The 27,475-nt window shown below is 47.8% G+C and overlaps 1 protein-coding gene across 3 annotated transcripts in view; it reads left to right on the top strand.

Moving 5' to 3' along the window:
* The window catches only part of TMOD1 (tropomodulin 1), a 150,559-nt gene that overhangs the window by 72,197 nt on the left and 50,887 nt on the right, over positions 1–27,475 (top strand). For all 3 annotated transcript variants that reach the window (XM_075316111.1, XM_075316105.1, XM_075316109.1), the window contains exon 4: positions 15,871–15,990. In XM_075316111.1, the coding sequence (XP_075172226.1) occupies positions 15,871–15,990 (120 nt within the window). The remainder of the gene's footprint in view (positions 1–15,870; positions 15,991–27,475) is intronic.

Genomic DNA, 27,475 nt, shown 5'->3' with positions numbered 1-27,475 from the left:
TTGGAGTTAGTGTCCCTACAGATTACTGGGGGATGTTTTGTGTATGGGAACGCAGCGCCGACCCCCTCTGGACCGGGCGGCGCTGCTGTGACTTGTGGTGCGCCGGGGATCCGCCGTCCGCGCTTTTACGGCGGCGGCGGTTATAACTTTAGTCCCCGGCTTTTTGGGCCTAGGACGCCGGCAGCTCCGTTTCGTTCCCGCCCCCCACCCTGTCATTCAGGGTAGGGGAGAGACGCTGTTCGCAAGCAGCGACGAGGGCTGGAGCCTGATTTACATGCTCCAGCCCTCACACTATGCACAGAGGGAAGCAGGCTTCCCGCTCTTGGCCAGGAACGCCCAGGGCCCGCCCCCCTTCCTCTCTAGAGACGCCGGCAGCCATTACATGCATGCCTGGCTGGAGGAAGGACGCAAGGCTCTGGGAGACCTGGACTAGGGGCTATCTGGCGACCACACACCCGCTTTTTAAGCGGGCGGTAAGCGATTTTTCTGTGCTGGTCCCTCTAGTGCCTCACTGTGTGTCAGTGTACTGGGTACATATATATAGATATTGTATTTCTTGCACTGTGAGGTGCGCTTCTGGCTGCATATCCCAGATCGCTCTGTGGAAGCAGCAACATGTCATCCTCAAAACGCAAGGCGGCCAAGGCAAAAAGGGCTGTGTATACTGCGTGTGCTGCATGTGGGGCTAATCTACCAGCAGGCTCTGATGACCCCCATTGTGTGCAATGCTCCGACCCGGTGCTGCTTCGCCAGCCGGAGTCAGGAGAGGTAGCGACCCAGGCTGAGACGCTTGTAAGTTCTGCCCCGGTGACAGGGACGGACTTTGCAGTTTTTGCAGATAATATGTCTGTATCTATGGCAAAAATCCTTGAGACCTTGCAATCTATGCATGGGGCTCAGTCTCTGGGCACGGCGAGGCCTCTGTCCTCAGGTCCCCCTCACTTGGAATTAATCCAGCCCACAGGGGGGTCCCCGGCTTCACAGGCCGAGGATTATGACTCAGATGATGGCCCCAGCCACCCTAAGCGAGCTCGCTGGGAAAGACCCTCGACGTCTTCACACTGCTCAGGGTCTCAGCGCAATCAGTCTCCCTGTGATGTGTCTGATGAGAGTGATCAGGAATCCACTCCTGGAACCCCTCTCAACCTGGATACCCCGGATGGGGATGCCATGGTAGACGACCTTATCTCAGCCATCAATAGGCTGTTGGATATTTCTCCCCCAGCCCCTTCAGCAGAAGAGGCGGCTGCGGAGCAGGAAAAGTTTCGTTTCCTTTATCCCAAGCGTAAATTGAGTGCTTTGTTAGATCACTCTGACTTCAGAGAATCAATTCAGAAGCACGACGCTCACCCGGAAAGGCGTTTCTCTAAACGATCTAAAGATACGCGTTTCCCTTTCCCCCCTGAGGTGGTCAAGCGCTGGACACAGTGTCCAAAGGTGGACCCCCCGATTTCCAAACTTGCAGCTAGATCCATAGTTGCAGTGGAGGATGGCGCTTCACTTAAAGATGCCAATGACAGACAGATGGACCTTTGGTTAAAATCTGTCTATGAAGCTATAGGCGCGTCGTTTGCCCCGGCATTCGCAGCCGTCTGGGCTCTCCAGGCTATTTCAGCTGGCTTAGCAAAGGTGGATGCTATCATGCATCCAGCAGTGCCGCAAGTGGCGCACCTTACCACGCAGATGTCGGCGTTTGCGTCTTACGCTATCAATGCGGTCCTAGAATCTACCAGTCGCACCTCAATGGCGTCCGCCAATTCGGTAGTTTTGCGCAGAGCCTTGTGGTTAAAGGACTGGAAAGCGGATGCTGGTTCCAAAAAATGTTTAACCAGTTTGCCTTTGTCTAGAGAGAGACTGTTTGGCGAGCCATTGGCTGACATCATTAAGCAGTCCAAGGGTAAAGACTCCTCTTTACCACAACCCAGAACACCCAAACCTCAGCAGAAAAAGTGGCAGCAGAGGTTTCAGTCCTTTCGAGGTTCGGGCAAGACACCATTTACCTCGTCCAAAGGGACTCAGAGGACGCAAAGAAACTCAGATTCGTGGCGGACTCACACACGCCCCAAGAAAGCAAATGGAGGTACCGCTTCCAAAGCGGCTACCTCATGACTTCCAGCCCCCCCCCTCCGCATCGCCGGTCGGGGGCAGGCTCTCCCGCTTTTCCGGCATTTGGATGTCACAGGTCAAAGACCGGTGGGTGACGGACATTTTGTCTCGCGGGTACAGAATCGAGTTCAATTCTCGTCCTCCAGCTCGGTTCTTCAGAACCTCCCCACGGCCAGACCGAGCAGATTCTCTGCTGCAGGCGGTGGATTCCCTCAAAGCGGAAGGAGTGGTTATCCCAGTCCCTCCTCAGGAACAAGGGCAAGGGTTTTACTCCAATCTCTTTGTGGTTCCAAAAAAGGACGGCTCGTTCCGTCCTGTTCTGGACCTAAAACGGCTCAACAAGCATGTGCACGCCAGGAGGTTCCGGATGGAAACCCTCCGCTCTGTCATTGCCTCAATGTCCAGAGGAGACTTCCTTGCCTCAATAGACATCAGAGATGCTTATCTCCACGTGCCAATTGCTACAGAACATCAACGTTTTCTACGTTTTGTGATAGGAGACGACCATTTTCAGTTCGTAGCTCTTCCATTTGGTCTGGCGACAGCCCCACGGGTCTTCACCAAGGTCATGGCGGCGGTGGTAGCAGTCTTGCACTCTCAGGGACACTCGGTGATCCCTTACCTAGACGATTTATTGGTCAAAGCTCCCTCTCAGGAGGCATGCCAACTCAGCCTGAATGCTACGCTGGAGACTCTACAGTCTTTCGGATGGATCATCAACTTTCCAAAGTCGATCCTATCACCGACTCAGTCACTAACGTATCTTGGCATGGAGTTTCATACTCTAGCAGCGATAGTGAAGCTTCCGCTGGACAAGCAGCGGTCACTACAGACAGGGGTGCAATCTCTCCTGCAGGGCCAGTTGCATCCCTTGCGGCGCCTCATGCATTTCCTAGGGAAGATGGTGGCAGCCATGGAAGCAGTTCCCTTTGCGCAGTTTCATCTGCGCCCACTTCAATGGGACATTCTCCGCCAATGGGACGGGAAGTCAACGTCCCTGGACAGGAAAGTCTCGCTTTCCCAGACGGCCAAAGACTCTCTACAATGGTGGCTCCTTCCCACATCATTGTCTCAGGGAAGATCCTTCCTGCCCCCATCCTGGGCAGTAGTCACGACAGATGCGAGTCTGTCAGGGTGGGGAGCAGTATTTCTCCACCACAGGGCTCAGGGGACGTGGACTCCGCAGGAGTCCACCCTTCAGATCAATGTTCTGGAGATCAGAGCAGTGTATCTTGCTCTACTGGCCTTCCAACAGTGGCTGGAAGGAAAGCAGATCCGATTCCAATCGGACAACTCCACAGCGGTGGCATACATCAACCACCAAGGAGGGACGCGCAGTCGGCAAGCCTTCCAAGAAGTCCGGCGCATTCTAATGTGGGTGGAGGACAGAGCATCCACCATATCCGCGGTTCACATCCCAGGCGTAGAAAACTGGGAAGCAGACTTCCTCAGTCGCCAGGGCATGGACGCAGGGGAATGGTCCCTTCACCCGGACGTGTTTCAGGAAATCTGTCGCCGCTGGGGAGTGCCGGACGTCGACCTAATGGCGTCCCGGCACAACAACAAGGTCCCGGCATTCATGGCGAGGTCGCGCGATCAAAGAGCTCTGGCGGCAGACGCCTTGGTTCAAGATTGGTCGCAGTTTCAGCTCCCATACGTGTTTCCACCTCTGGCGCTCTTGCCCAGAGTGCTACGCAAGATCAGATCCGAGTGCAGCCGCGTCATACTCGTCGCTCCAGACTGGCCGAGGAGGTCGTGGTATCCGGATCTGTGGCATCTCACGATCGGTCGACCGTGGTCACTGCCAGACCGACCAGACTTACTGTCCCAAGGGCCGTTTTTCCATCAGAATTCTGCGGCCCTGAACCTGACTGTGTGGCCATTGAGTCCTGGATCCTAGCGTCTGCTGGATTATCTCAGGGAGTCATTGCCACAATGAGACAAGCTAGAAAGTCGAATTCGGCTAAGATCTACCACAGAACGTGGAAGAGTTTCTTGTCCTGGTGCTCTGCTCAGGGAGTGTCTCCCTGGCCATTTGCATTGCCCAAGTTTCTTTCCTTCCTGCAATCGGGGTTAGAAAAGGGCTTGTCGCTCAGCTCCCTTAAAGGGCAAGTTTCGGCACTATCCGTGTTTTTTCAGAAGCGTCTAGCACGTCTTCCTAAGGTGCGCACGTTCCTGCAGGGGGTCTGTCATATTGTGCCCCCGTACAAGCGACCGTTAGATCCATGGGATCTGAACAGGGTACTAGTTGCTCTCCAGAAGCCGCCCTTCGAGCCTCTGAAGGAAGTTTCCTTTTCTCGGCTGTCGCAGAAAGTGGCGTTTCTTGTTGCAATCACATCGCTTCGGCGAGTGTCTGAGCTGGCAGCTCTGTCATCCAAGGCTCCCTTCCTGGTGTTCCACCAGGACAAGGTTGTGCTGCGCCCCATTCCGGAGTTTCTCCCTAAGGTCGTATCCTCTTTTCATCTTAATCAGGATATTTCCTTGCCTTCTTTTTGCCCTCATCCGGTTCACCGGTATGAAAAGGCCTTACGTTTGCTAGATCTGGTGAGAGCACTCAGAATCTACATTTCCCGCACGGCGCCCATACGCCGTGCCGATGCACTTTTCGTCCTTGTCGCTGGTCCGCGCAAGGGGTTGCAGGCTTCTAAAGCCACCCTGGCTCGATGGATCAAAGAACCAATTCTAGAGGCCTACCGTTCTGCGGGGCTTCCGGTTCCTTCAGGGCTAAAAGCCCACTCAACCAGAGCCGTAGGTGCGTCCTGGGCATTACGACACCAGGCTACGGCTCAACAGGTGTGCCAGGCAGCTACCTGGTCCAGTCTGCACACTTTCACCAAGCATTATCAGGTGCATACCTATGCTTCGGCGGATGCCAGCTTAGGTAGAAGAGTCCTGCAGGCGGCAGTGACACCCCAGTAGGGGAGGGCTGTTTTGCAGCTCTAACATGAGGTATTTATTTACCCACCCAGGGACAGCTTTTGGACGTCCCAATCGTCTGGGTCTCCCAATAGAGCGCTGAAGAAGAAGGGAATTTTGTTACTTACCGTAAATTCCTTTTCTTCTAGCTCTTATTGGGAGACCCAGCACCCGCCCTGTTGTCCTTCGGGATTTCTTGGTTGTTTGCGGGTACACATGTTGTTCATGTTGAACGGTTTTTCAGTTCTCCGACGTTATTCGGAGTTAATTTGTTTAAACCAGTTATTGGCTTCCTCCTTCTTGCTTTGGCACTAAAACTGGAGAACCCGTGATACCACGGGGGGGTATAGCCAGAGGGGGAGGGGCCTTGCACTTTTAATGTAGTGCTTTGTGTGGCCTCCAGAGGGCAGTAGCTATACCCCAATCGTCTGGGTCTCCCAATAAGAGCTAGAAGAAAAGGAATTTACGGTAAGTAACAAAATTCCCTTCTTATTCATTATCGAGTTATTGACACGTTTGTGACATGGAACAACGACAGTATCCCACTAAAGGATGTGCTCAAAGTGCTGCCCATTGTGTTGAATTGTCAACGCGATTCTCTTCCCCCACTCTTGACACACCGAGGGCAATACCGCAAGAGAAATGCTACCACAGGCATCCTGTATCCATTGTTTCAGGTGCCCCACATCCTGGATCCTGGATCTGCGGTATTGCTCTCGGTGTGTTAAGAGTGGGAGAAAATTAACTTTATTCCTCCCGAGTGTTGCCGGTTCTATTTCATTGGGGCAGTGCATCGTGTGGTTTCAGTCTCCACTCACCGCATTCTGAGCAGCAGGTGTAAGCACGCTTCAGTTTTTTGACAGCTCACTCTGAAAAGATGCGCTACAGAGTGAGCTGTCAAAGTAATAGGGGATGCTTACAGTTGCCACTTACCAAGGATTGAGCGGTTATTGCGACCATTTCATGCATGCTTCTATGACTGAAAATTGGTGCCCACAAGGAGGAAATATGATCATTTTCTCCCAGTAGCCACACTTTCAGTAACGTAGTTGGACTACATTGGAACACTATTAATCTTCAGATCCAGGGGTGAATATATCATTGATGCGACTTGTGCAGCCAGACAGGGGCTCAAGAGGTAAAGGGCCCATTTCTACCTCCAAAGCAGGTGCAATTGTGAATTTTTATGAGCTTTTGGTCTGCAAAGGGCCCATATATTGTTCTTGCACAGGGTCTCTTTTCTATCTGTGTCTACCAGTGTTCAGATCAACCCTGTATCTCTGATTTAATAGCATTTGGGGACATGACAGATTGCCTTTAAAGCTACATTCACACAACCGTCCCATTTTTGTGTCCGCAAAAAAACGGTCCTGTTTTTTCATGTTTGAATCCTTGTGTTATCCGTGTGCCTCCCGTTTTGGGGAACGCAAAACACGGAAGCAGCTAGATAGATAAATAGATGGATAGATATAGATAGATAGAGGGACAGATAGATAGATAGATAGATCGAGGGATAGATAGAGCGAGGAATAGATAGATCGAGGGATAGATAGAGACAGAGAGAGAGATAGAGGGATAAATAGAGGGATGAATGAATGGAGGGATAGATAGAGGGATAGCTAGAGGGATAGATAGATAATAGATGAGAAAGACATATATAATGTCCCACTCCCCAGCATTTTGTAATCTTGCACCCATTAGTGCCTTTCACGAGGCACTAAAGGGTGCTCAGCCTTGTATTTAGCCAAAAAATAAACAAATAATTAAAAAAAAAAGTGGGGTCCCCCCTATTTTTTTTTAGCCAGCTCGGGTAAAGCAGACAGCTGCATCCTCCAGACCACAACTGGCAGCTTCACCTTGGCTGGTAATTCAAAACAAAGGGCACCCTACGCTGTTATTTTAAATTAAATAAATAATTTAAAACAAAAAACGTAGGGTCCCCCCCAAATTGGATCATCAGCCAAGGTAAAGCGGACAGCTGTGGTCTGCATTCTCAGACTAGGGAGGTCCACAGTTCTTGGACCCTCCCTAGCCTAAGAATAGAAGGCCATAGCCGCCCCAGAAGTGGCGCATCCATTAGATGCGCCAATCCTGGTGCTTTCCCCAGCTCATCCCGATGCCCTTGTGGGCTTGCAAATGGAGTAATATATGGGGTTGATACCAGGTGTGTAATGTCACCTGGCATCAAGCCCGGGGGTTAGTGATGTCACAGTGTCTATCAGATACCCGACATCACTAACCCAGTCAGTAATAAAAAAAAAATAGACGACAAAAAATTTTATTTGAAAAAAACCTCCTCAACACATTCCCTCTTTCACCAATTTATTGAAAAGAAAAACCAAATCCGGGTCCAGTGTAATCCAATAAGGAGGTCCCACGATGATCTATTCTCACTGTCCCAGTCACTGAAGAACATAACGTTCCGCATTAGCTGGGAGAGCAGTGCAGTGACCTGAGCTAACATCATGAGGTCAGCCGAGGTCACTGCAGGGCATGACCAGCGCTGACTTCAGGAGGTTAGCGAGGTACATTACTTGCGGTGATGGAAGCCGCTGCACTACTGACGTCAGCTCTGGTCACTGACTTTTAGCCCGTGACGGCACCGCTAGTGACAGTCTCTGGGCGCCCGCAAGAGGTGATGAGAGAATGTGGCGGTCAGTGACGAGCGCTGACGTAAGGAGTGCAGGAGTTCATCACCGCAAGTAATGAACTTTACTAACCTTCTGACGGCAACGCTCATCATCCCCGCGGCTGCTCGCACTGCAGTGCGGGCATATGCTAACATTGCAGTGCCGGAATATGCTGACCCACTGCAGTGCGGGCATCTGCTGACCCACTGCAGTGCCGGCATATGCTGACACACTGCAGTGCCGGCATATGCTGACACACTGCAGTGCCGGCATCTGCTGACACACTGCAGTGCGGGCATCTGCTGACACACTGCAGTGCGGGCATCTGCTGACACACTGCAGTGCGGGCATCTGCTGACACACTGCAGTGCGGGCATCTGCTGACACACTGCAGTGCGGGCATCTGCTGACACACTGCAGTGCGGGCATCTGCTGACACACTGCAGTGCGGGCATCTGCTGACACACTGCAGTGCGGGCATCTGCTGACACACTGCAGTGCGGGCATCTGCTGACACACTGCAGTGCGGGCATATGCTGACACTCTGCATTGCGAGCAGCCGCGGGACTGGTGGGGGAGTGGAACACAGACTGCAGGTGTACCCGACGTAGGTCACATGGAAGTGCTTCCATGTGGCTTCCGGGGATTTTGAGGGCCCATTGACTTGTATTGAGTCACGGTCCGTTATTACGGAACAGAATAGGACATGTTCCATAATAACGGAACGAACATACGGCAACCGATGTGGTTTTTTTTGTAGGATCGGATGCACACAGAAGTGCTACCGTGTGCCATCTTATCCTACACAAAAGACATTGAAAAGATGGTCCCGTCCGTGGGTCCGCAAAAAACAGGAACTGAACAGGACAGAAGGAACGGTCGTCTGTATGAGCCCTAAGGCTATGTGCGCATGTTGCGTCGTGTCCCTGCAGAAATTTCTGCAGGGATTTGACAGCACATGTGCGCTTCAAATCGCTGCAGAAACACTGCGTAATGGATGCAGTGTTTCTGCAGAAAAAAAGCCAATTTCATGAGCTCTGAATTCAGCCTCTCCCATAGACAGAGCGGGACCTGCAACCCAACCGCACGGAATAATTGACATGTTGCTTTTTGGAACGCAGCGATTTGGAACAAAATTTTGGCATCCAAATCGCTGCGCTCTCAAATGCAACGTGCGCATGGATTATGCACAATCTTCATAGATTGTGCTGGGGACGCAGGACGCATGCATTTACGCTGCGGTGCAATACGCAGCGTATATGCATGAAATTCGGCAACCTGCGCACACAGCCTTAGGCTATGTGTGCACGTTGCGTTCTCTGCAGTGCGGAAAAGAACGCACCCTCTGGCAGACTGGACACTGCATTTATAAAATAAAATGCATCCACAACGCATGCATTTTGGATGCTTTTTCCATGTGTTTTGCATGCGTTTTGGATGCATTTTTGATAGTGCGTTCCCCCGGCAATTCAGCTCTGCTACATGCCGGCTGACAGCCGACACAGACAGAGTCGCGTGATGAGAATGAACTCGGGTGAACTTCACCCGACTTCATTGTCATACCGCAGCTCTGTCTGTGTGTGGCGTCCCGATTATCATCTTCACCGCACACATCCCAACGTTACCGCCGAAATCCCCGCACACATCCCGAAATCCCTGCACACATCCAGACATTACCGCCTACATCACCGCACACATCCCGACATTACCGCCTACATCCCCGCACACATCCCGACATTACCGCCGACATCCCCGCACACATCCCGACATTACCGCCTACATCCCGACATTACCGCCGACATCCCCGCACACATCTCGACATTACCGCCGACATCCCCGCACACATCCCGAAATTACCGCCTACATCCCCGCACACATCCCGACATTACCGCCGACATTACCGCCGACATCCCGACATTACCGCTGACATCCCCGCACACATCCTGACATTACCGCCTACATCCCCGCACACATCCCGACATTACCGCCGACATCCCCGCACACATCCCGACATTACCGCTTACATCCCGACATTAACGCCGACATCCTCGCACACATCTTGACATTACCGCCGACATCCCCGCACACATCCTGACATTACCGCCTACATTACCGCACACATCCCGACATTACCGCCTACATCCCGACATTACCGCCTACATCCCGACATTACCGCTGACATCGCCGCACACATCCCGACATTACCGCCGACATCCCCGCACACATCCCGACATTACCGCCTACATCCCGACATTACCGCCGACATCCCCACACACATCTCGACATTACCGCCTACATCCCGACATTAACGCCGACATCCCCGCACACATCCCGACATTACCGCCTACATCACCGCACACAGCCCGACACTACAGCCCTCATCATCACAGCACACACACCGGCATTACCTCAGTGACGTCCCCGCTGACAGTGCGATTCACTTCATTGGCTGCGTGGAGCTCACAGAGGCGGCGGTGTTCTACTGCCGCTCCTGTCAGCTTCATGTAGCAGAGCTGGATGTGTCGCGGGACCTCTGGATTACGCCAGACCTGGAGGGGTATTTGGGGATTTTAATAAAGTGGTGAAAGAGGGGTTTTTTTTGTCTTTTATTCCAAATAAAGGATTTTTTTCGGTGTATGTGTTTATTTACTTTCACTTACAGGTTAATTATGGAAGGTATCTCGGGGAGACGCCTGTCATGATTAACCTAGGACTTAGTGGCAGCTATGGGCTGCTGCCATTAACCCCTTATTACCCCGATTGCCACCGTACCAGGTCAATTCGGGATGAGGCGGGTAAAGTCCTGGGGAAAAAAAAATACGAAGCTTCCTCAATAGACAGGTAACATTAGGGACTATCTCCAATAAAAAGGCAGAAAGCTTATTACCACTACATCCCAATAGACCACATTGGTACTTTGCCCCAAAAATTCATAAATCATTGGAAAAACCACCCGGACGTCCCATTGTCTCGGGGGTGGGTTCAGTGACAGAGCCACTATCTAGATACCTACACTGGTTACTGAACCCCCTCCTGAAAGAAATACCATCTTTTATACGGGACACAACAGATTGTTTGAGGGCTTTAAGTGATATCCAATGGCAACCAGGATACAAATTGGCCTCTTTTGATATCGAGAGCCTCTACACCCGGATCCCACAGGATCTGGGTGTAGAGGCCGTGAGACATTTTCTTATACAGATGGGAGAACCTGACCCCTATGTTAATTTCATAACTGAAGGCCTGTTGTTGGTACTAAAAAATAATGTGTTTAAGTCTGGTGAGACCTGGTATCTACAACATGGGGGTGTGGCCATGGGCACCCTCATTGCATGCACGCTAGCCAATCTTTTTTTGGCCAGATTTGAGGATGACACGATTTACTCATATAACAATAAATTTTTGTGCCACATAAAACATTTTTTCCGATATGTGGATGATATTTTGATAGTCTAGGACGGCACACAGACACAATTTGATGGGTTCGTGTCATCCTTAAATCAGCTAAACAAATTCAATATGTCATTCACCAGCATGCTTGGAGATCAATCGTTAGAGTTTTTAGACATTCAAATGTACATACAAGACAACAGCATTAAGACAGAACTCTACAGGAAATGTATAGCAGTAAATACACTTTTATGGCATGATAGTGCTCACCCTGAGCATATAAAAAAGTCAATACCATATTCTCAATTTTTAAGGGTTAAAAGAGTAAATAGTGACAGAGATCGGTTCTTGGAACAAGCAGAAGATCTGAGTAACAGACTAAAAGAGAGGGGATACACACAGTAAACAATTTCCAAAGCTCTAGAAAGGTCATTACAAGATCAAAATAAAAATAGTTGTAGTCAGCAGAATAAAAACATGAAAAAAGAAACAATAGAGCTATTCAGGTTCAACTTTAAATTTAGTCCTATGGACCATATAATAAAATCAATAATAAACAGACATTGGCACATCATAGAAAATGACAGGGATCTACAAGAGATAGTGGCAAAAAAACCTCAAATTACCTATCGGAGATCAAAAAATATAGGTGATTTGTTGATTAAAAGGAGGTTTGTCCCACAAAAAACCTGGCTGGAAAAAGCAGCCCCCACAGGGAATTTTAAATGCGGCAATTGTTCCTATTGCGATGAACATCTTACTGGTAAAAATATCAAAATCGGTGGAAAATGGTACAAAGTAAATAATTTAATCACCTGCCGCACAAAGTGGATAGTATATGTAATTCTGTGCCCATGCGGATTTTTCTATATAGGGAAAACGATAAGACCCTTATTTACTAGATTTAGAGAGCACTCACATTCCATCAGTACAGGCATAGGAGCTACACGCCTCATCACACACATGCAGGAAGTACATAATGGTAATCATAAATTATTGAAGTTTGCAGGATTGGAAAAAATAACACCATCCCCAGCAGGGGGAGATACACATAAGCATTTGCTGAGGAGGGAAGCTCGCTGGATCATGGATACCAGGGCAATGGGGCCCATAGGATTCAACGATAAAAATGACTTGGTCATTTTTCTATAACATAATGGGCATAGTTATATAGGAAATAGATACCAGCGTTCCTCTCTACTGTAAATAGCATGTACTGTACCTCCCCTTTCTGGTTTATTAAAAATTCCCCCCCCTTTCATAGGAGGCTATGACCATAGAATTTCACATAAATAATAAAATGAAATAATATCAAGTACAAGATATCTGTTAATTCATTAGTCCAATATTGGTCACATATAATAGGTGATCTAATGTTCCATTTCGATCAGACCGTTAAACGGTAATATAGAAATTGGGCTTTAATATACTCTTCAAACGGTTATTGAAAATATAGTAAAAGGACTCCTCTCAAAAAAATGAAATTAAAATAATAAAATATAAAAACACAAAAATGAATCAAAAAATGAACGAAAAAATGAACAAATGTTTCTGAAAGATGGTGCTCCTCATTGGTGCGATATCACCCTTAGTCATTATATTAGGATGTAAAAATAAAAATAAATACGTTTATATTTATGACATGGCAACTTATAAGTCAATATGGGAAAAGCTACACACCAATGAGTATCTCAATGAACATACAATAAACTTGATTCTTATGCTATAATCTGGCCAAATTCTCTTTAGAATATATTATTGTATTAGCATGTTGATAACAATTCTATTCTAGTAAATGTTAGTTGCATGATGTGAATGTTTTTAATTAGTTTTTAATTGCAACACGTGAGTTAAGAACACCCTATGGTTAATACTCACGTTTTCTTTTTATGGACCCGTGAAAGCACCCCTAGAGGAACCGGCGTCCTCGTGCTCCGCTCCCTCCACTCCCTCATGTCCGTCTCACTTGTCAGCATAAGAAAATAAAGAAGTCTTTGGTCACCGCAGAGTGCTGCCAATCTGTTTTTCTTCAACCCTAAAGTCCTGGGACTGTCGCATCTAATGGATGCGGCAATGCCGGACGGCTCCTGGCTGATATTGTTAGGCTGGGGGGCTCCCCATAACGTGGCGCTCCCCATCCTGAGAATACCAGCTTTCAGCCGTGTGGCTTTATCTTGGCTGGTATCAAAATTGAGGGGGACCGCACGTCGTTTTTTTTTAATTATTTATTTATTTTACTGCACGATATAGACCCGCCCACCTGCGGCTGTGATTGGTTGCAGTGAGACAGCTGTCACTCAGCATGGGGGCGTGTCTGACTGCAACTAATCATAGGCGCCGGGAATACGAGATTGAATAATGAGCGGCCGGCATTTTCAAAAGAGGAAAAGCCGCATGAGCAGTGTGAACACTGTTCAGCGCCGCGCCGGTGATCGGGGATCAGTGAGTATGAGAGAGGGGGAGAGACTGACCAACGGACAGAGAGAGGGACAGACACAGAGACCGACAGAGAGAGAGAGACAGACAGAGCGACCAACTGACAGAGAAAGAGACCGACCGACAGACAGAGGGAGATTCACCGACATCCACAGACAGAAATTGACCGACATTGACAGAGACTGAAAAGACCTGCGTTTTGCTTGTCAAAAAAGCATGCAGAACGCAACAAAAATGCAGTCCAAGTGCATTTTGGTTGCGTTCTGACCCACGTCATTGATTTCAATGGGTGGAGAACACAGCTACAACGCACAAAAGAAGTGACATGCTGCTTTTTTTTCCGCAGCGATTTTGGGCATCCAAAACGCTGCGTTTACAAACGCAGCGTGTGCATTGATTTTTCGGTTTCCTCATAGACTTTGCTGGGGAAGTTGAACGCATGCAGTTACGCTGCAGTTCAAAACGCAGCGTTTACGGAAAAAAACGCAACGTGCGCATATAGCCTAAGGCCATGTGCGCACTGGAAAACGGAATTTTCTTAAGAAAATTCCGCAGGGGCTGAAAGATTACCACACCCGTAGTAAAAAAACGGGGCAAGCCGCACCCGAAAACCGCATGCGGTTTGCCGCGGTTTTACCGCGGTATTGTTCGCAGTGTTGCTGCGTGCGGGTTGGTACATGTGTTTTAATGCATTCAATGCAATACAGCACATTGGAAAAAAAAAAAAAGCCATTTCCTTCTGAGATAGATAGTAGATAGCTAAATAGATAAATAGACAGAACAGAAGAATAGAGAGAGGGATAGATAGATAGATAGATAGATAGATAGATAGAGAGAGTCCCTGTGAGCACACGCTGCATTTCTCCCAAGTGGTAATGTGTTGTTCACATTACCGGCTGTGGGAAATGCCCTGTAATTACCTCTGTGCAGTCTGTCTCGTTGCGAGGCTGCATTCAGTAGTGTGTCAGTCGCGGCTGGATGCAAGCATCGCAGGACTTGGATTACGTCGGAGCTGTGTGTTGGGGGGGTTAATAAAGGGGTGAAACGGGCTTTTTTGTGTTTTATTTAAAATAAAGGATTTTTCGGTGTGTGTGTTTTTTTTCACTTTACTTACGGGTTGATCATGTCAGCTGTCACATAGACGCTGCCATGATCAAGCCTAGACTTAGTGGCGGCGATCCGCCGCCATTAATTCCTTATATTACCCTGATTGCCACCACATCACGGCAACAGGAAGAGCCGGGGACACTCCGGGACTGCCGCATAATGGATGCGACAGTCCCGAGGCAGCTGCGGGCTGATATTCTCGGCTGCGGGAGGAAGGGGGGCATTAACCCTGTCTCTCACCCTCCCCAGCCTGAGAATACTGGGCCGCCGGTGTGTGTTTACCTCGGCTGGAAGGTAAAAATACGGCGGAGCCCACGTGTTTTTTTTTCTATATGTCCGTTTGATTTGTATGTGTATTCTATATGTCTGTGTGTGATTGTGATCTGCGTGTATTCTATGTCTGTGATGTGTGTGTGTTTACTCTGCTCTGCTCCTCTTCCTGTCATAATGACATCACTTCCCTGCAAACCGCAGGCAGTGATGAACATTATGTCCCGAAACCGCTAAATACCGCAGGGAATAACCCAGGAAAACACAATGAACTACACAGAATTTCCTGCCTGCGTTATTCCCTGCAGGATTTCCCGATTACATTGCAGTCAATGGAGTGAAATGCCGCAGCGACGTGCGGAAAAGAAGTGACATGCAATTGTTTTTGATGCGGGAATCCCGCAGCAAAACATGCAGCTGTCAAAATCCGCATAGTGCGCACAGCATTTTTTTCCCCATAGGTTTTGCTGGGGAATCACTGCCGAAATGTTATGAACATAACATGCAGCGAAACATGCAGCAAAACCGCAGGAAATCCGCGGCAAAAACCGGCAAGTGCGCACAGGGCCTAAATCTGTTTTGTGTCTGGAAAACACCCACTGAAGTTGATAAAAAGAGAAGAAACTACAGATGAATCAGTATATCATACCGTGTTAATACTATTGGCCTCTATCACCCAGCAGAATTTATAGCAAAATTTGTAAGATAAACTAGTACTAGTTTTGGCCTACAAATACTAATGCAAAATACTGACCAAAATTTTGCCATGTGAAAGAGGCTTAATGCATCAGAATTTCCCCTGTATTGGGTCCATTGTCCAGAGTGTTTCTCACATATATCATTTTTTTCCCTACAAGATATATATAAACTGAAGGTAGTCTCACGGCCAAAGATATAGTGTATGCTGAGATATGGAGTATGAACGTTAAAAGTTCAAAAGATTGTTATCCCTTTGCTTGTTACTGTATATTCAACATATAAAAGATGGGAGTTATAGTTCAATTTTTTTTTCTAGGGAAACCTTGGATTCCCAAGATTAAGCCAGTAGATCCTGTTCTAGAAAATGTCACACTTGAGCCAGAACTAGAGGAAGCTTTGGCCAATGCCTCTGATGCGGAGCTGTGTGACATTGCAGGTGAGTATGAGCCTAAGAAATGCAGAAAGAAATAGACTATGAAAAGTACTGAATTTTATTTAGTTTATTGTCCATGTAAACAATAATTAGTAATGACGAGGTTGATGCAAACTAGTGAATACAATACTTAGCTGTATATTTCAGCCTGTTGCTACTCAATGGAGCAGGGGGTAATAGGGTGTGAGATCAGTGCTAGTAATGTTGAGGGTCCCAGCAGTGGGACCTTTTGTAATTGAATATTTATCACCTACCCTTGTAGAGAAATCCATATGAGGCTCCTTTACATAGGCAATCAGTGGTTTAAAAGGTTTTTGTGGATCAGTACTTTCTTTGCAGCCTACATTAATGACAACAATAGGATTCATCTCCCAATTGGCTTGCACTGGATAAAAAAAAAGTAGATTTAGACTAAGGGCCATTTCACACATCCGGCATTTCGCCGGATTACCAGATCCGGCACACTCCAGTACAGTGTTAATACTGTACAATGGCATCGCGGCAAGGTCTGGTCACATTGTACAGTATTGCACTGTACTGGAGTGTGCCGGATCCGGTAATCCGTGAAATGCCGGATGTGTGAAAGAGCCCTTACTCAAACCCCCCTTAAGATCCAGTCATGCCTCTCTGTCACTGCGGGCTTTGCTGACAGGATGTCATGTGTATCAAAGGCTACAGGCTCAAAAAGGCTACATCAGACAGACTTGGCACAAGCCACACCAGAGAAACCCCGACCTTCACTCTTTAACCCCTATACAGTAATGTCTTACAACTGGGTTCACTGGATTGCTTTTATGGAAGGGCTGCCATACAGAGGAGAGAACAAGAGGCAGGAAGGGTTGCCAAGCAGGGTCAAAGACAAGCGGTCATGTAAGGAATAGAATTTTAAAACAAGAGAATGGTCAGAATACAAGCAGAAAACAGGAGGAATCGGGAAGACATCACAAGCATAACCCGGAGCATGTGCCAGGTAGCAGACCTAGCTGACTGGCAGTGGAAGTCAGGGACCTAAGGCTATGTGTGCACGTGTGCGCTCTGCACCGCACCGAAAATGTGCGCTTCAGAGCGCAGCTGAAAAGCTGCGTTCTGAAGCGCATGGTGCCGGCAGATTCGTGCGCTCTGCATGCTGCCTCTCCCTATAGACAGCATGCAGAACGCACTAAAGAAGTGACATGTCACTTCTTAGAACACAGCGATTCGGCAAGCAGCCGAATCGCTGCGTTCTAACATGCCACGTGCGCACGGCTCCTGCACAATCTCCATAGATTGTGCAGGGGACGCAGGACGCATGCAGTTACGCTGCGGTGCAGAACGCAGCGTAACTGCATGTAATACGCACACGTGCGCACATACCCTAAGAGTTGAAATAGCAGGCACACCTGTTCAGGCTTCTCTGGAAGGAGTAATCAAAAACAGACAATTAATGACATAGCTGCCTTATATAGTGCCACCAAAAGTCCTAGGAATAAAACAGGATTATGGTGTAATGGTGTCAAACATCACCTGCAACAAAGTTAGGGCGCTACCTAGTAGCCAAAGCAGAAACAAAAAGGGACAGGAATAGATGTTACAAAGGAAGGCTGATTAATGCTAATATTTTTAACCTTGTGCAAGTCAGTGTATCAGGCGGTATAGTGTGAATAGTACATTTTGCATTTGCCCTTTCACATTTTGCTTAGGAATTAGTGTTGTGCATGCTGACAACTGCAATTTCTATTACCTGCCTCTGAATCTATTTAATATATAAGATGGAGATCTACAGCACAAAAACATTTGTAACGATTGTGAGTTCCTAAATACTTTAAATTAGCAAATCACAATAGTTTGGTCTAGGGAGCTAATCACTATAAAATTAAAACGGCCGTTTGTGCGGTGTTTGTGAGCATGCTCTGCTGCAGTTACCAAAAGACAACTTATACAATACTTTAAAAAAGTATTCAAACTCCGTGAACGTTTCTACATTTTTCACATTACAGCTAAAAACTTAAATGTATTTTATTGGGATTTTATGTGATATACCAACACTAAGTAGCAGGTATTTGTAAAGTGTAGAGGAAATTATACATTGTTTCCTTGGGGTATGTGTGGCGCCCTGGACAAGCCAGGACGTCACAGGTACTACACCAACACACCCCACACTCCCGGTCAGGCACACCTAAGTCAGACAAAAACCCTTGTTGCCTCCCTCCAGGGGCTGATGTCCACACCAGGGGGTGGGCCAGGCGGTTGGTCCCGCCCACCGAAGAGTTCACAGTCCTGGAGGCGGGAAAAGAAGCAGTTGAGTTTTGGAAGGGAAAGTGAGAGGAGAGTGAAGTGGTAAAGGAGCAGACAGAAAGTGGTCCGGGTGTGTGGCCCGGACGGAACAGCAAGGTTGGCAGACGGTGGTGACCGTCTGCAGGAGAGGCCGATTGGAGCTAGCCGTAAGGACCATGGACGGGCGGTGGCCCGGCGGTACCGGACCGGTACGCAAAGAGAAGCCAGCACCATCCGGCAGGGGCTTACGGACCCCGACAAGGCTAGGAGTCGCCATGCAATTTGTCAAATCCATTAGCGAAGGGAACCTCCTGGGTTTCCCAGCAGCCAAGTCCCGACAGAAGGCAACAGTCCAACCGTTAGAGGGAAACACAGTCTCCGCCAAGGCTAATGTTCCCAGGGCCAGCGCCTGCGGGCAAAAGGGCTCCTTCAGCAACCTTCAAGCTGGGGAGCGGGTTACCGGTGGGAACCCATTGGAACCGTTTACACTACACAGGTGCAGGGAAAGGCAGTCACCATCAACCTGCCGGGAGGAGAAACACCGCAGCCGTCTGTGGGACCCATCCATCCAGCCGTTTGTTTTACCGGAGACTTTGTGTACATCATTGGCTGAGTTAGTACCACCGTGCCGTGCGGCACAGCGCTGCCCCTGCGACCCTGCACCTCGCCAGACCCCGTAACCCGCCTGCCATCCATCCCTACCCCATCACCGGGCCCCGGGACAACCAACCCCCTACCCACAGAGGGGAGAACTAACATCCTGGCTGCTCCCTGTGATCGCTCCCGGGATCCCCGTCCAGAGCAGCGGTGGTGTCACCAGTCTCACCACAACCGTGGGTGGCGTCACGGACAATATCAAATCCCCACAATCAAACCCCCTTTTCACTCACGGGTGAGGAGCGCCGCTTGAGTCCCCGGGATCCGGCCCACCGCTCGAGTCACCACCGGGCAGCAGCAGCAGCCGGACCCGAGCAGTGGGAGAGCGCAGCGTCCCCTCCTCCGCCCGCGACATATGTCTCCATCAGTTTTGCACATCGAGAGACTGAAATTCTTGCCCATTCTTCCTATGCAAACAGCTCCAGCTGAGTGAGGTTGGATGGAGAGCGTTTGTAAACAGCAGTTTTCAGCTCTTTCCACAGATTCTCGTTTGGCTTCAGGTCTGGACTTTGACTTAGCCATTATAACAACTGGATACGTTTATTTGTGAACCATTCCATTGTAGATTTTGCTTTATGTTTTGGATCATTGTCTTGTTGAAAGACAAATCTCCGTCCAAGTCTCAGGTCTTTTGCAGACTCCAACAGGTTTTCTTGAAGAATGTTCCTGTATTTGGCTCCATCCATCTTCCCATCAATTTTAACCATCTTCCCTGTCCCTGCTGAAGAAAAGCAGGCCCAAACCATGATGCTGCCACCACCATGTTTGACAGTGGGGATGGTGTGTTCGGGGTGATGAGCTCTGTTGCTTTTACGCCAAACATATCGTTTGGCATTGTTTCCAAAAAGTTCGATTTTGGTTTCATCTGACCAGAGCACCTTCTTCCACATGTTTGGTGTGTCTCCCAGGTGGCTTGTGGCAAACTTTAAATTACATTTTTTATGGATATCTTTGAGAAATTGCTTTCTTCCTGCCACTCTTCCATAAAGGCCAGATTTGTGCAGTGTACGACTGATTGTTGTCCTATAGACAGACTCTCCCACCTCAGCTGTAGATCTCTGCAGTTCATCCAGAGTGATCATGGGCCTCTTGGCTGCATCTCTGATCAGTCTTCTCCTTGTTTGAGATGAAAGTTTGGATGGACGGCCGGGTCTTGGTAGATTTGAAGTGGTATGATACTCCTTCCATTTCAATATGATCACTTGCACAGTGCTTCTTATGACGTTTAAAGTTTTGGAAATCTTTTTGCAACTAAATCCGGCTTTAAACTTCTCCACAACAGTATCACGGACCTGCCTGTTGTGTTCCTTGGTCTATATAATGCTATCTGCGCTTTAAACAGAACACTGAGACTATCACAGAGCAGGTGCATTTATACGGAGACTTGATTACACACAAGTGGCTTATAATTATCACCATCAGTCATTTAGGACAACATTGGATCATTCAGAGATCCTCAATGAACTTCTGGAGTGAGTTTGCTGCACTGAAAGTAAAGGGGACGAATAATATTGCACGCCCCAATTTTCTGTTTTTTATTTTTTACAAAAATTTAAAATAAGCAATAAATATTGTTCACCTTCACTATTGAGTCCCACTTGTTGATTCTTCACCATAAAATTTAAATTTTTCATCTTCATGTTTGAAGCCTGAAATGTGGGAAAAGGTTGAAAAATTCAAGGTGGCCGAATACATTCGCAAGGCACTGTAGACCCGATGACATTCTAAATTTACAAAACGGTTTTCACACCGTTTGGATGCAGTTTTCAACCAAGAGGTGCAAATTTGGTGTTGAAATCTGGTGCAGATATTTCAGCACCAAATTTGCACCTCCTGGAAGAAAACTGCACTGAAATGGCATCAATACCGTTTTGTGCTTTAGTTTTGCAAAGAGATGCAGATTTGGTGCTGAAATTTGTACACTTTTTTTTTTCCTTTAATAAAAGGTATTTTTTTTTCTCATGGATCCTGTTGCTGCCTTTGCTCAGCGTTTACAGGGTCTGTCCCTGTAGGATGCAGACCTTAAGGTTAGCTGTGGAGCAGCAGCGGTCGCTGATGCCTAGTATTGGGGAGACTGCGGGTAGGCAGGATCAGCCGGAGCCCAAAATTGCTCTCCCAGACAGGTTTGCAGTGGGTATAGACAATTTTTTTGTATTTAAAGAAGCCTGTATACTGTACTTTAGTCTTCGGCCTCACTCTTCTTGAGATGAGGAACAGCGGGTGGAGATTGTGATCTCACTGTTGCAATGAGATTCCCCAACCCTGGGCTTTCTCTTTGCCACATGGCTCCAGTTGTCTCCGGACATACATTTTTTGAGGCCTCAGGTGATGATCCTGATTGAGTCTCCTTGGCTGAGTCCAGGCTGCAACGCCTCCAACAGGGAGATCAGTCAGTGGAGACTTAGGGGTACTTTGCACGCTGCGACATTGCTAGCCAATGATAGCGATGCCGAGCGCGATAGTACCCGCCCCCGTCGCACATGCGATATCTTGTGATAGCTGCTGTAGCGAACATTATCGCTACGGCAGCTTCACACGGACTTACCTGCCCTGCGATGTCGCTCTGGCCGGCGACTCGCCTCCTTCCTAAGGGGGCGGGTCGTGCAGCGTCACAGCGACATCACACGGCAGGCAGCCAATAGAACATATATATAAATATTTTAAATCTAACAAGAGAGGATTAAGTAACAAAGGGCGAGCTTTGAATTACAAAAACAATGAGAATACGCTATATAAGAGACGGTGCTATACATAACTAGAGAGACACTATATAATAAGGGACAGCGCCATACAAAACTAGCGAGGATGCTAATAAGGAACAGTGTTATACATAATAAAAGGAGAAACTATGTAACTAAGGACAGCGCTTTACATAGTGAGTATACCAAATATTAATGGACGGTGCTATACATTAATAAAGCTACATTCCGGCATCCGTGTGCATTGTCAGTGTGCTGCCTGACTTTCTTTTTCCTCAGACAGCGCACAGACCCATGGAGTATATGCTATTCCTCATAATTGAATCAGAACAGCACATGCTCTGAGTCTCACAAATCTCATTCTTGGGTCCGTGATTTTCACTGATATGTGAATGTATCTATGAAACTCTAGGAGTCTATGTGCCATTTGATAAAAAAAAATCTGACAACACACGGAAATGTCACACGAATGTGAGACTGTGGTTTAAGAAATAGCAGCATTGCTCCAAGTCATACCATACAGAATAAAGATTTTCATAAAGTTACTTACCACTGACGTCTTATCTGATTAGTTTTCTGTTGTCTCTTCTCCATCTGATCAGACCTTCATGTCGCCATCTTCCAGCCACGACTCGTCTTGTCACACTGATCAACGCAGCCCTGAAAATACCAAGGTCACATATATTGTATACAGTGCCTACAAGTAGTATTCAACCCCCTGCAGATTTAGCAGGTTTGATAAGATGCAAATAAGTTAGAGCCTGCAAACTTCAAACAAGAGCAGGATTTATTAACAGATGCATAAATCTTACAAACCAACAAGTTATGTTGCTCAGTTAAATTTTAATAAATTTTCAACATAAAAGTGTGGGTCAATTATTATTCAACCCCTAGGTTTAATATTTTGTGGAATAACCCTTGTTTGCAATTACAGCTAATAATCGTCTTTTATAAGACCTGATCAGGCCGGCACAGGTCTCTGGAGTTATCTTGGCCCACTCCTCCATGCAGATCTTCTCCAAGTTATCTAGGTTCTTTGGGTGTCTCATGTGGACTTTAATCTTGAGCTCCTTCAACAAGTTTTCAATTGGGTTAAGGTCAGGAGACTGACTAGGCCACTGCAACACCTTGATTTTTTCCCTCTTGAACCAGGCCTTGGTTTTCTTGGCTGTGTGCTTTGGGTCGTTGTCTTGTTGGAAGATGAAATGACGACCCATCTTAAGATCCTTGATGGAGGAGCGGAGGTTCTTGGCCAAAATCTCCAGGTAGGCCGTGCTATCCATCTTCCCATGGATGCGGACCAGATGGCCAGGCCCCTTGGCTGAGAAACAGCCCCACAGCATGATGCTGCCACCACCATGCTTGACTGTAGGGATGGTATTCTTGGGGTCGTATGCAGTGCCATCCAGTCTCCAAACGTCACGTGTGTGGTTGGCACCAAAGATCTCGATCTTGGTCTCATCAGACCAGAGAACCTTGAACCAGTGTGTCTCAGAGTCCTCCAAGTGATCATGAGCAAACTGTAGACGAGCCTTGACATGACGCTTTGAAAGTAAAGGTACCTTACGGGCTCGTCTGGAACGGAGACCATTGCGGTGGAGTACGTTACTTATGGTATTGACTGAAACCATTGTCCCCACTGCCATGAGATCTTCCCGGAGCTCCTTCCTTGTTGTCCTTGGGTTAGCCTTGACTCTTCGGACAAGCTTGGCCTCGGCACGGGTGGAAACTTTCAAAGGCTGTCCAGGCCGTGGAAGGCTAACAGTAGTTCCATAAGCCTTCCACTTCCGGATGATGCTCCCAACAGTGGAGATAGGTAGGCCCAACTCCTTGGAAAGGGTTTTGTACCCCTTGCCAGCCTTGTGACCCTCCACGATCTTGTCTCTGATGGCCTTGGAATGCTCCTTTGTCTTTCCCATGTTGACCAAGTATGAGTGCTGTTCACAAGTTTGGGGAGGGTCTTAATTAGTCAGAAAAGGCTGGAAAAAGAGATAATTAATCCAAACATGTGAAGCTCATTGTTCTTTGTGCCTGAAATACTTCTTAATACTTTAGGGGAACCAAACAGAATTCTTGTGGTTTGAGGGGTTGAATAATAAATGACCCTCTGAATAAACTTTTCACAATTTAAAAATAAAAAAAGAAATAACATTCTTTTTTGCTGCAGTGCATTTCACACTTCCAGGCTGATCTACAGTCCAAATGTCACAATGCCAAGTTAATTCCGAATGTGTAAACCTGCTAAATCTGCAGGGGGTTGAATACTACTTGTAGGCACTGTACTTACATTTGCCTCCTGAATAAAAAATCCCCCAGAATGCACCTGTGAATATAGCTATGTACCAGACTATATATTATACAATTAGTCTCACACCATTCACAATATAAAGTGATAAATAAGTAGGCACTGTGCCCCCCATTACCTATAATCTCTGCCGCCCAATAAATATAAATTAATCAATCAGTCCCTGTGACTCTCCCATCAATTAATTTTAAGGTTATGTGCACAAATTGTGATTTTGTAGTGGAAAATGCTCATCATTTACAGCACAAGCAAAGGGAGTGATATTGCTGCATCTCATGTATACGTTGCTTATTTTTTCTTTGCAGATTTGCAGCAGATTCAGATCTGCAGCATGTCAATTCTTGCAGGGGTTTTGCAGTGTATTTCACCCACACTAATGAGTTGGGAAGAACATGCAACAAAAGCACATGTAAAAATTGCATATTTTATTCCGTGTTCTTCCTGCCAACACATCAGGATTTGCAGCACAATTTTATGCTGCAACTCCTGACCATGGGCACAAAGCCTTACTCCCTGTCCTGTGTCCTCCCCACAATTTATCATAAGTTCCTGATAGTTTCATCATGAATTGTGCTGTGGGGGGGACAAGACACAACCAGGGCCATATAATGAATTTTGGGGTGGGGAGGATGCTACGGTATGAGGGCCATATAATGCATAGTGGAGTGGGTAGGAGGTTAGAATTGTGGTGGGGAGGACACTATGAGGGCCATATCATGAATTGTGGGTTGCAGGAGGAGGCTATGAGGCCATGAAATTTGTGGGGTGGGGAGGACTCTAGGAGGGTCATATAATAAATTGTGGGGTAGGGGAGGATGCTATGAGGGCCATATAATTTGTGGGGTGAGAAGGACACTATGAGAGCCACATAATGAATTGTGGGGTGGGAAGGAGGCTATGAGGCCATATAATGAATTGTGGGGAGGAACTTAGCATCCCTCCATCCAATTAATTTTAAAGGGAATCTGTCAGGTCCCCTATGCCCTCCAACCCAGCAGCATTCACATCTGTATGTCAAAATCCCCTGCCTAATCATCCCTGTGTAATGTTAAACTAAAAAATGAATGTTTACAAAAAAGTATTTATAAACTGCGCTGTCCCTGTGCTATTCAGGGCTTTGACTAGTCACTGGGGCGTTAGTTTCCTCGGACTATTGGGCCCTTTTTCTATGATATCCCATGATATCATGCCCTAATGGACATGATAACATGATTTGCACGAGCTGGAGTCTCCGCCATCCCCTGGAAATTTTTGCGCAAGTGCACGGCTGTGTTCACTCACATTGAATCTCACCTGAAGTCGGGTGTACACGTCCTGGCTTCAAAGAGGCGCACTGTGCATGATCAAAAGTGCAGAGGCTGTTCTTCCTATCAGGCCCGCTTCACATGTCCATGAAAAACGTTCGTGTTTTGCACAGCCGTGTTAAAAGTGCGTATGGGTCATTCATGTGCCATGATTTTAGCATACGTCTTCTGTCCCTGTGCTATCCGTGTGACACCCAGATAGCACAAGGAAAGCATGAACTTCTACACTTAACCTGTCCGTGGTGCTGCTGTCTCCGTCGCTGCTGCTTCTGGGTCAGTGGTGCAGTGAATATGCAATGAGCAAAATGAGCGGGACCCAGAAGCAAGTGACAGCCGTTGCAAAGACAGCAGAGCTAGAGACAGGTGAGTATAGCTTTTATTTCAAAGACACATGTTCTCTCTGGTACGTGTCACACAGTTGTCACATGGATCACATCAGTGTGTGCTCCGTGTGACATCAGTGCTACTGGTGAAAAAGGAACTTGTCTCCGTGCAGAACACACAGACACACGTGTGTACCATACAGACACACAGTCCTTGTGAAAACACTGATGTGTTTGCAGACCCATTGATTTCAATAAGTCTGCGTATGTCTGTGTCTCCGGTACGTATGAAAACGGACATGAAGTAGGCCTAATGTGCACTGCACCTCTCTGAATTCGGGACGTGTCCACCCAACTTCAGATGAAACTCAATGTGATCGGATCACTGGTGCGAAGCAGAAGGAGAGATTAACCTCCCAATCTTCTTCACTACTTGTCTCTGCGTTTACCGCACTACTCTTGGATGACATCTGAGTGCAATGCAATGTTTCGCACACATAGACTGTATGGGTGCGTGTAATGCGAGACTCGTTGCCAAACACAGCATGCTGTGCTTAGTTTCTCATGCCGACCCAGCATGACATAAAAATAACAGATGGACACTGCCTCATTGTTTAACTTTGATGGGAGTGCAATCTGTTGTTTTGTCAGATTGCACTCTTCCGTGTTAATTGCAAGTAAGAGCGAGGCCTTATATAGAACATGATTGCCCCCACAACCTTATATACCATATTATGTCCCCATTTCTCCTTATATATAGTATGATGCCCCCCCAACCTCTTATATACTACTAGAAGGTGGCCCGATTCTACGCATCGGGTATTCTAGAATTTACGTATTGTGTAGTTCATGTATGATTTTTGTTATAGATATATATATATATATATATATCTATATATATATATATCTATATATATATATATAGATATATATATAGATATAGATATAGATGTTGTTGTGTGTAGTTACCAAGTGTTTGTGTAGGGCGCTGTACATGTTCTGGGTGTTGTCTGGGTGTGGCGGGGGGTGAGAGCGGTGTTGTATGTGTGTTGCGTTGTTTGTGGAGCGCTGTGTGTCTGTCGCTTTGTGTGTGTGTGTTGCGCGGTTTGTGTGGGTGTGGTGTGTTTTGGGGGGAGGTATGTTTTGTGCAATGTGTGTGTTGTGCGGTATGTGCGTACATTTATGTATGCCGCGGTGTTTGTGTGTTGGGTGTTGTGTGTGTGCAGCGTTGTCTGTGTGTGTGGGTGTCTGTGTATGGCGGTGTTTGTGGTTCCCTGTGTGTGTGTGTGTTGTGGGGAGGTGTGCACCTCCCATCGTGCTCCATCCCCCATGCTGCGCACCCCCCATCGTGCTCCATCCCCCATGCTGCGCACTCCCCATCGTGCTCCATCCCCCATGCTGCGCACTCCCCATCGTGCTCCATCCTCCATGCTGCGCACTCCCCATCATGCTCCATCCCCCATGCTGCGCACCCCCCATCGTGCTACATCCCCCATGCTGCGCACCCCCCATCGTGCTACATCCCCCATGCTGCGCACTCCCCATCGTGCTACATCCCCCATGCTGCGCACTCCCCATCGTGCTACATCCCCCATGCTGCGCACCCCCCATCGTGCTACATCCCCCATCGTGCTACATCCCCCATCGTGCTACATCCCCCATGCTGCGCACTCCCCATCGTGCTACATCCCCCATGCTGCGCACCCGCCATCGTGCTCCATCCGCCATGCTGCGCACTCCCCATCGTGCTACATCCGCCATGCTGCGCACTCCCCATCGTGCTATATCCCCCATGCTGCGCACTCCCCATCGTGCTACATCCCCCATGCTGCGCACTCCCCATCGTGCTACATCCCCCATGCTGCGCACTCCCCATCGTGCTACATCCCCCATGCTGCGCACCCCCATCGTGCTACATCCCCCATCGTGCTACATCCCCCATGCTGC

This window comes from Anomaloglossus baeobatrachus, chromosome 1 (genome assembly GCF_048569485.1).
Source record: "Anomaloglossus baeobatrachus isolate aAnoBae1 chromosome 1, aAnoBae1.hap1, whole genome shotgun sequence".
NCBI classification, from domain to species: Eukaryota; Metazoa; Chordata; class Amphibia; order Anura; family Aromobatidae; genus Anomaloglossus; species Anomaloglossus baeobatrachus.
This window is presented reverse-complemented; position numbering and strand designations above follow the sequence as displayed.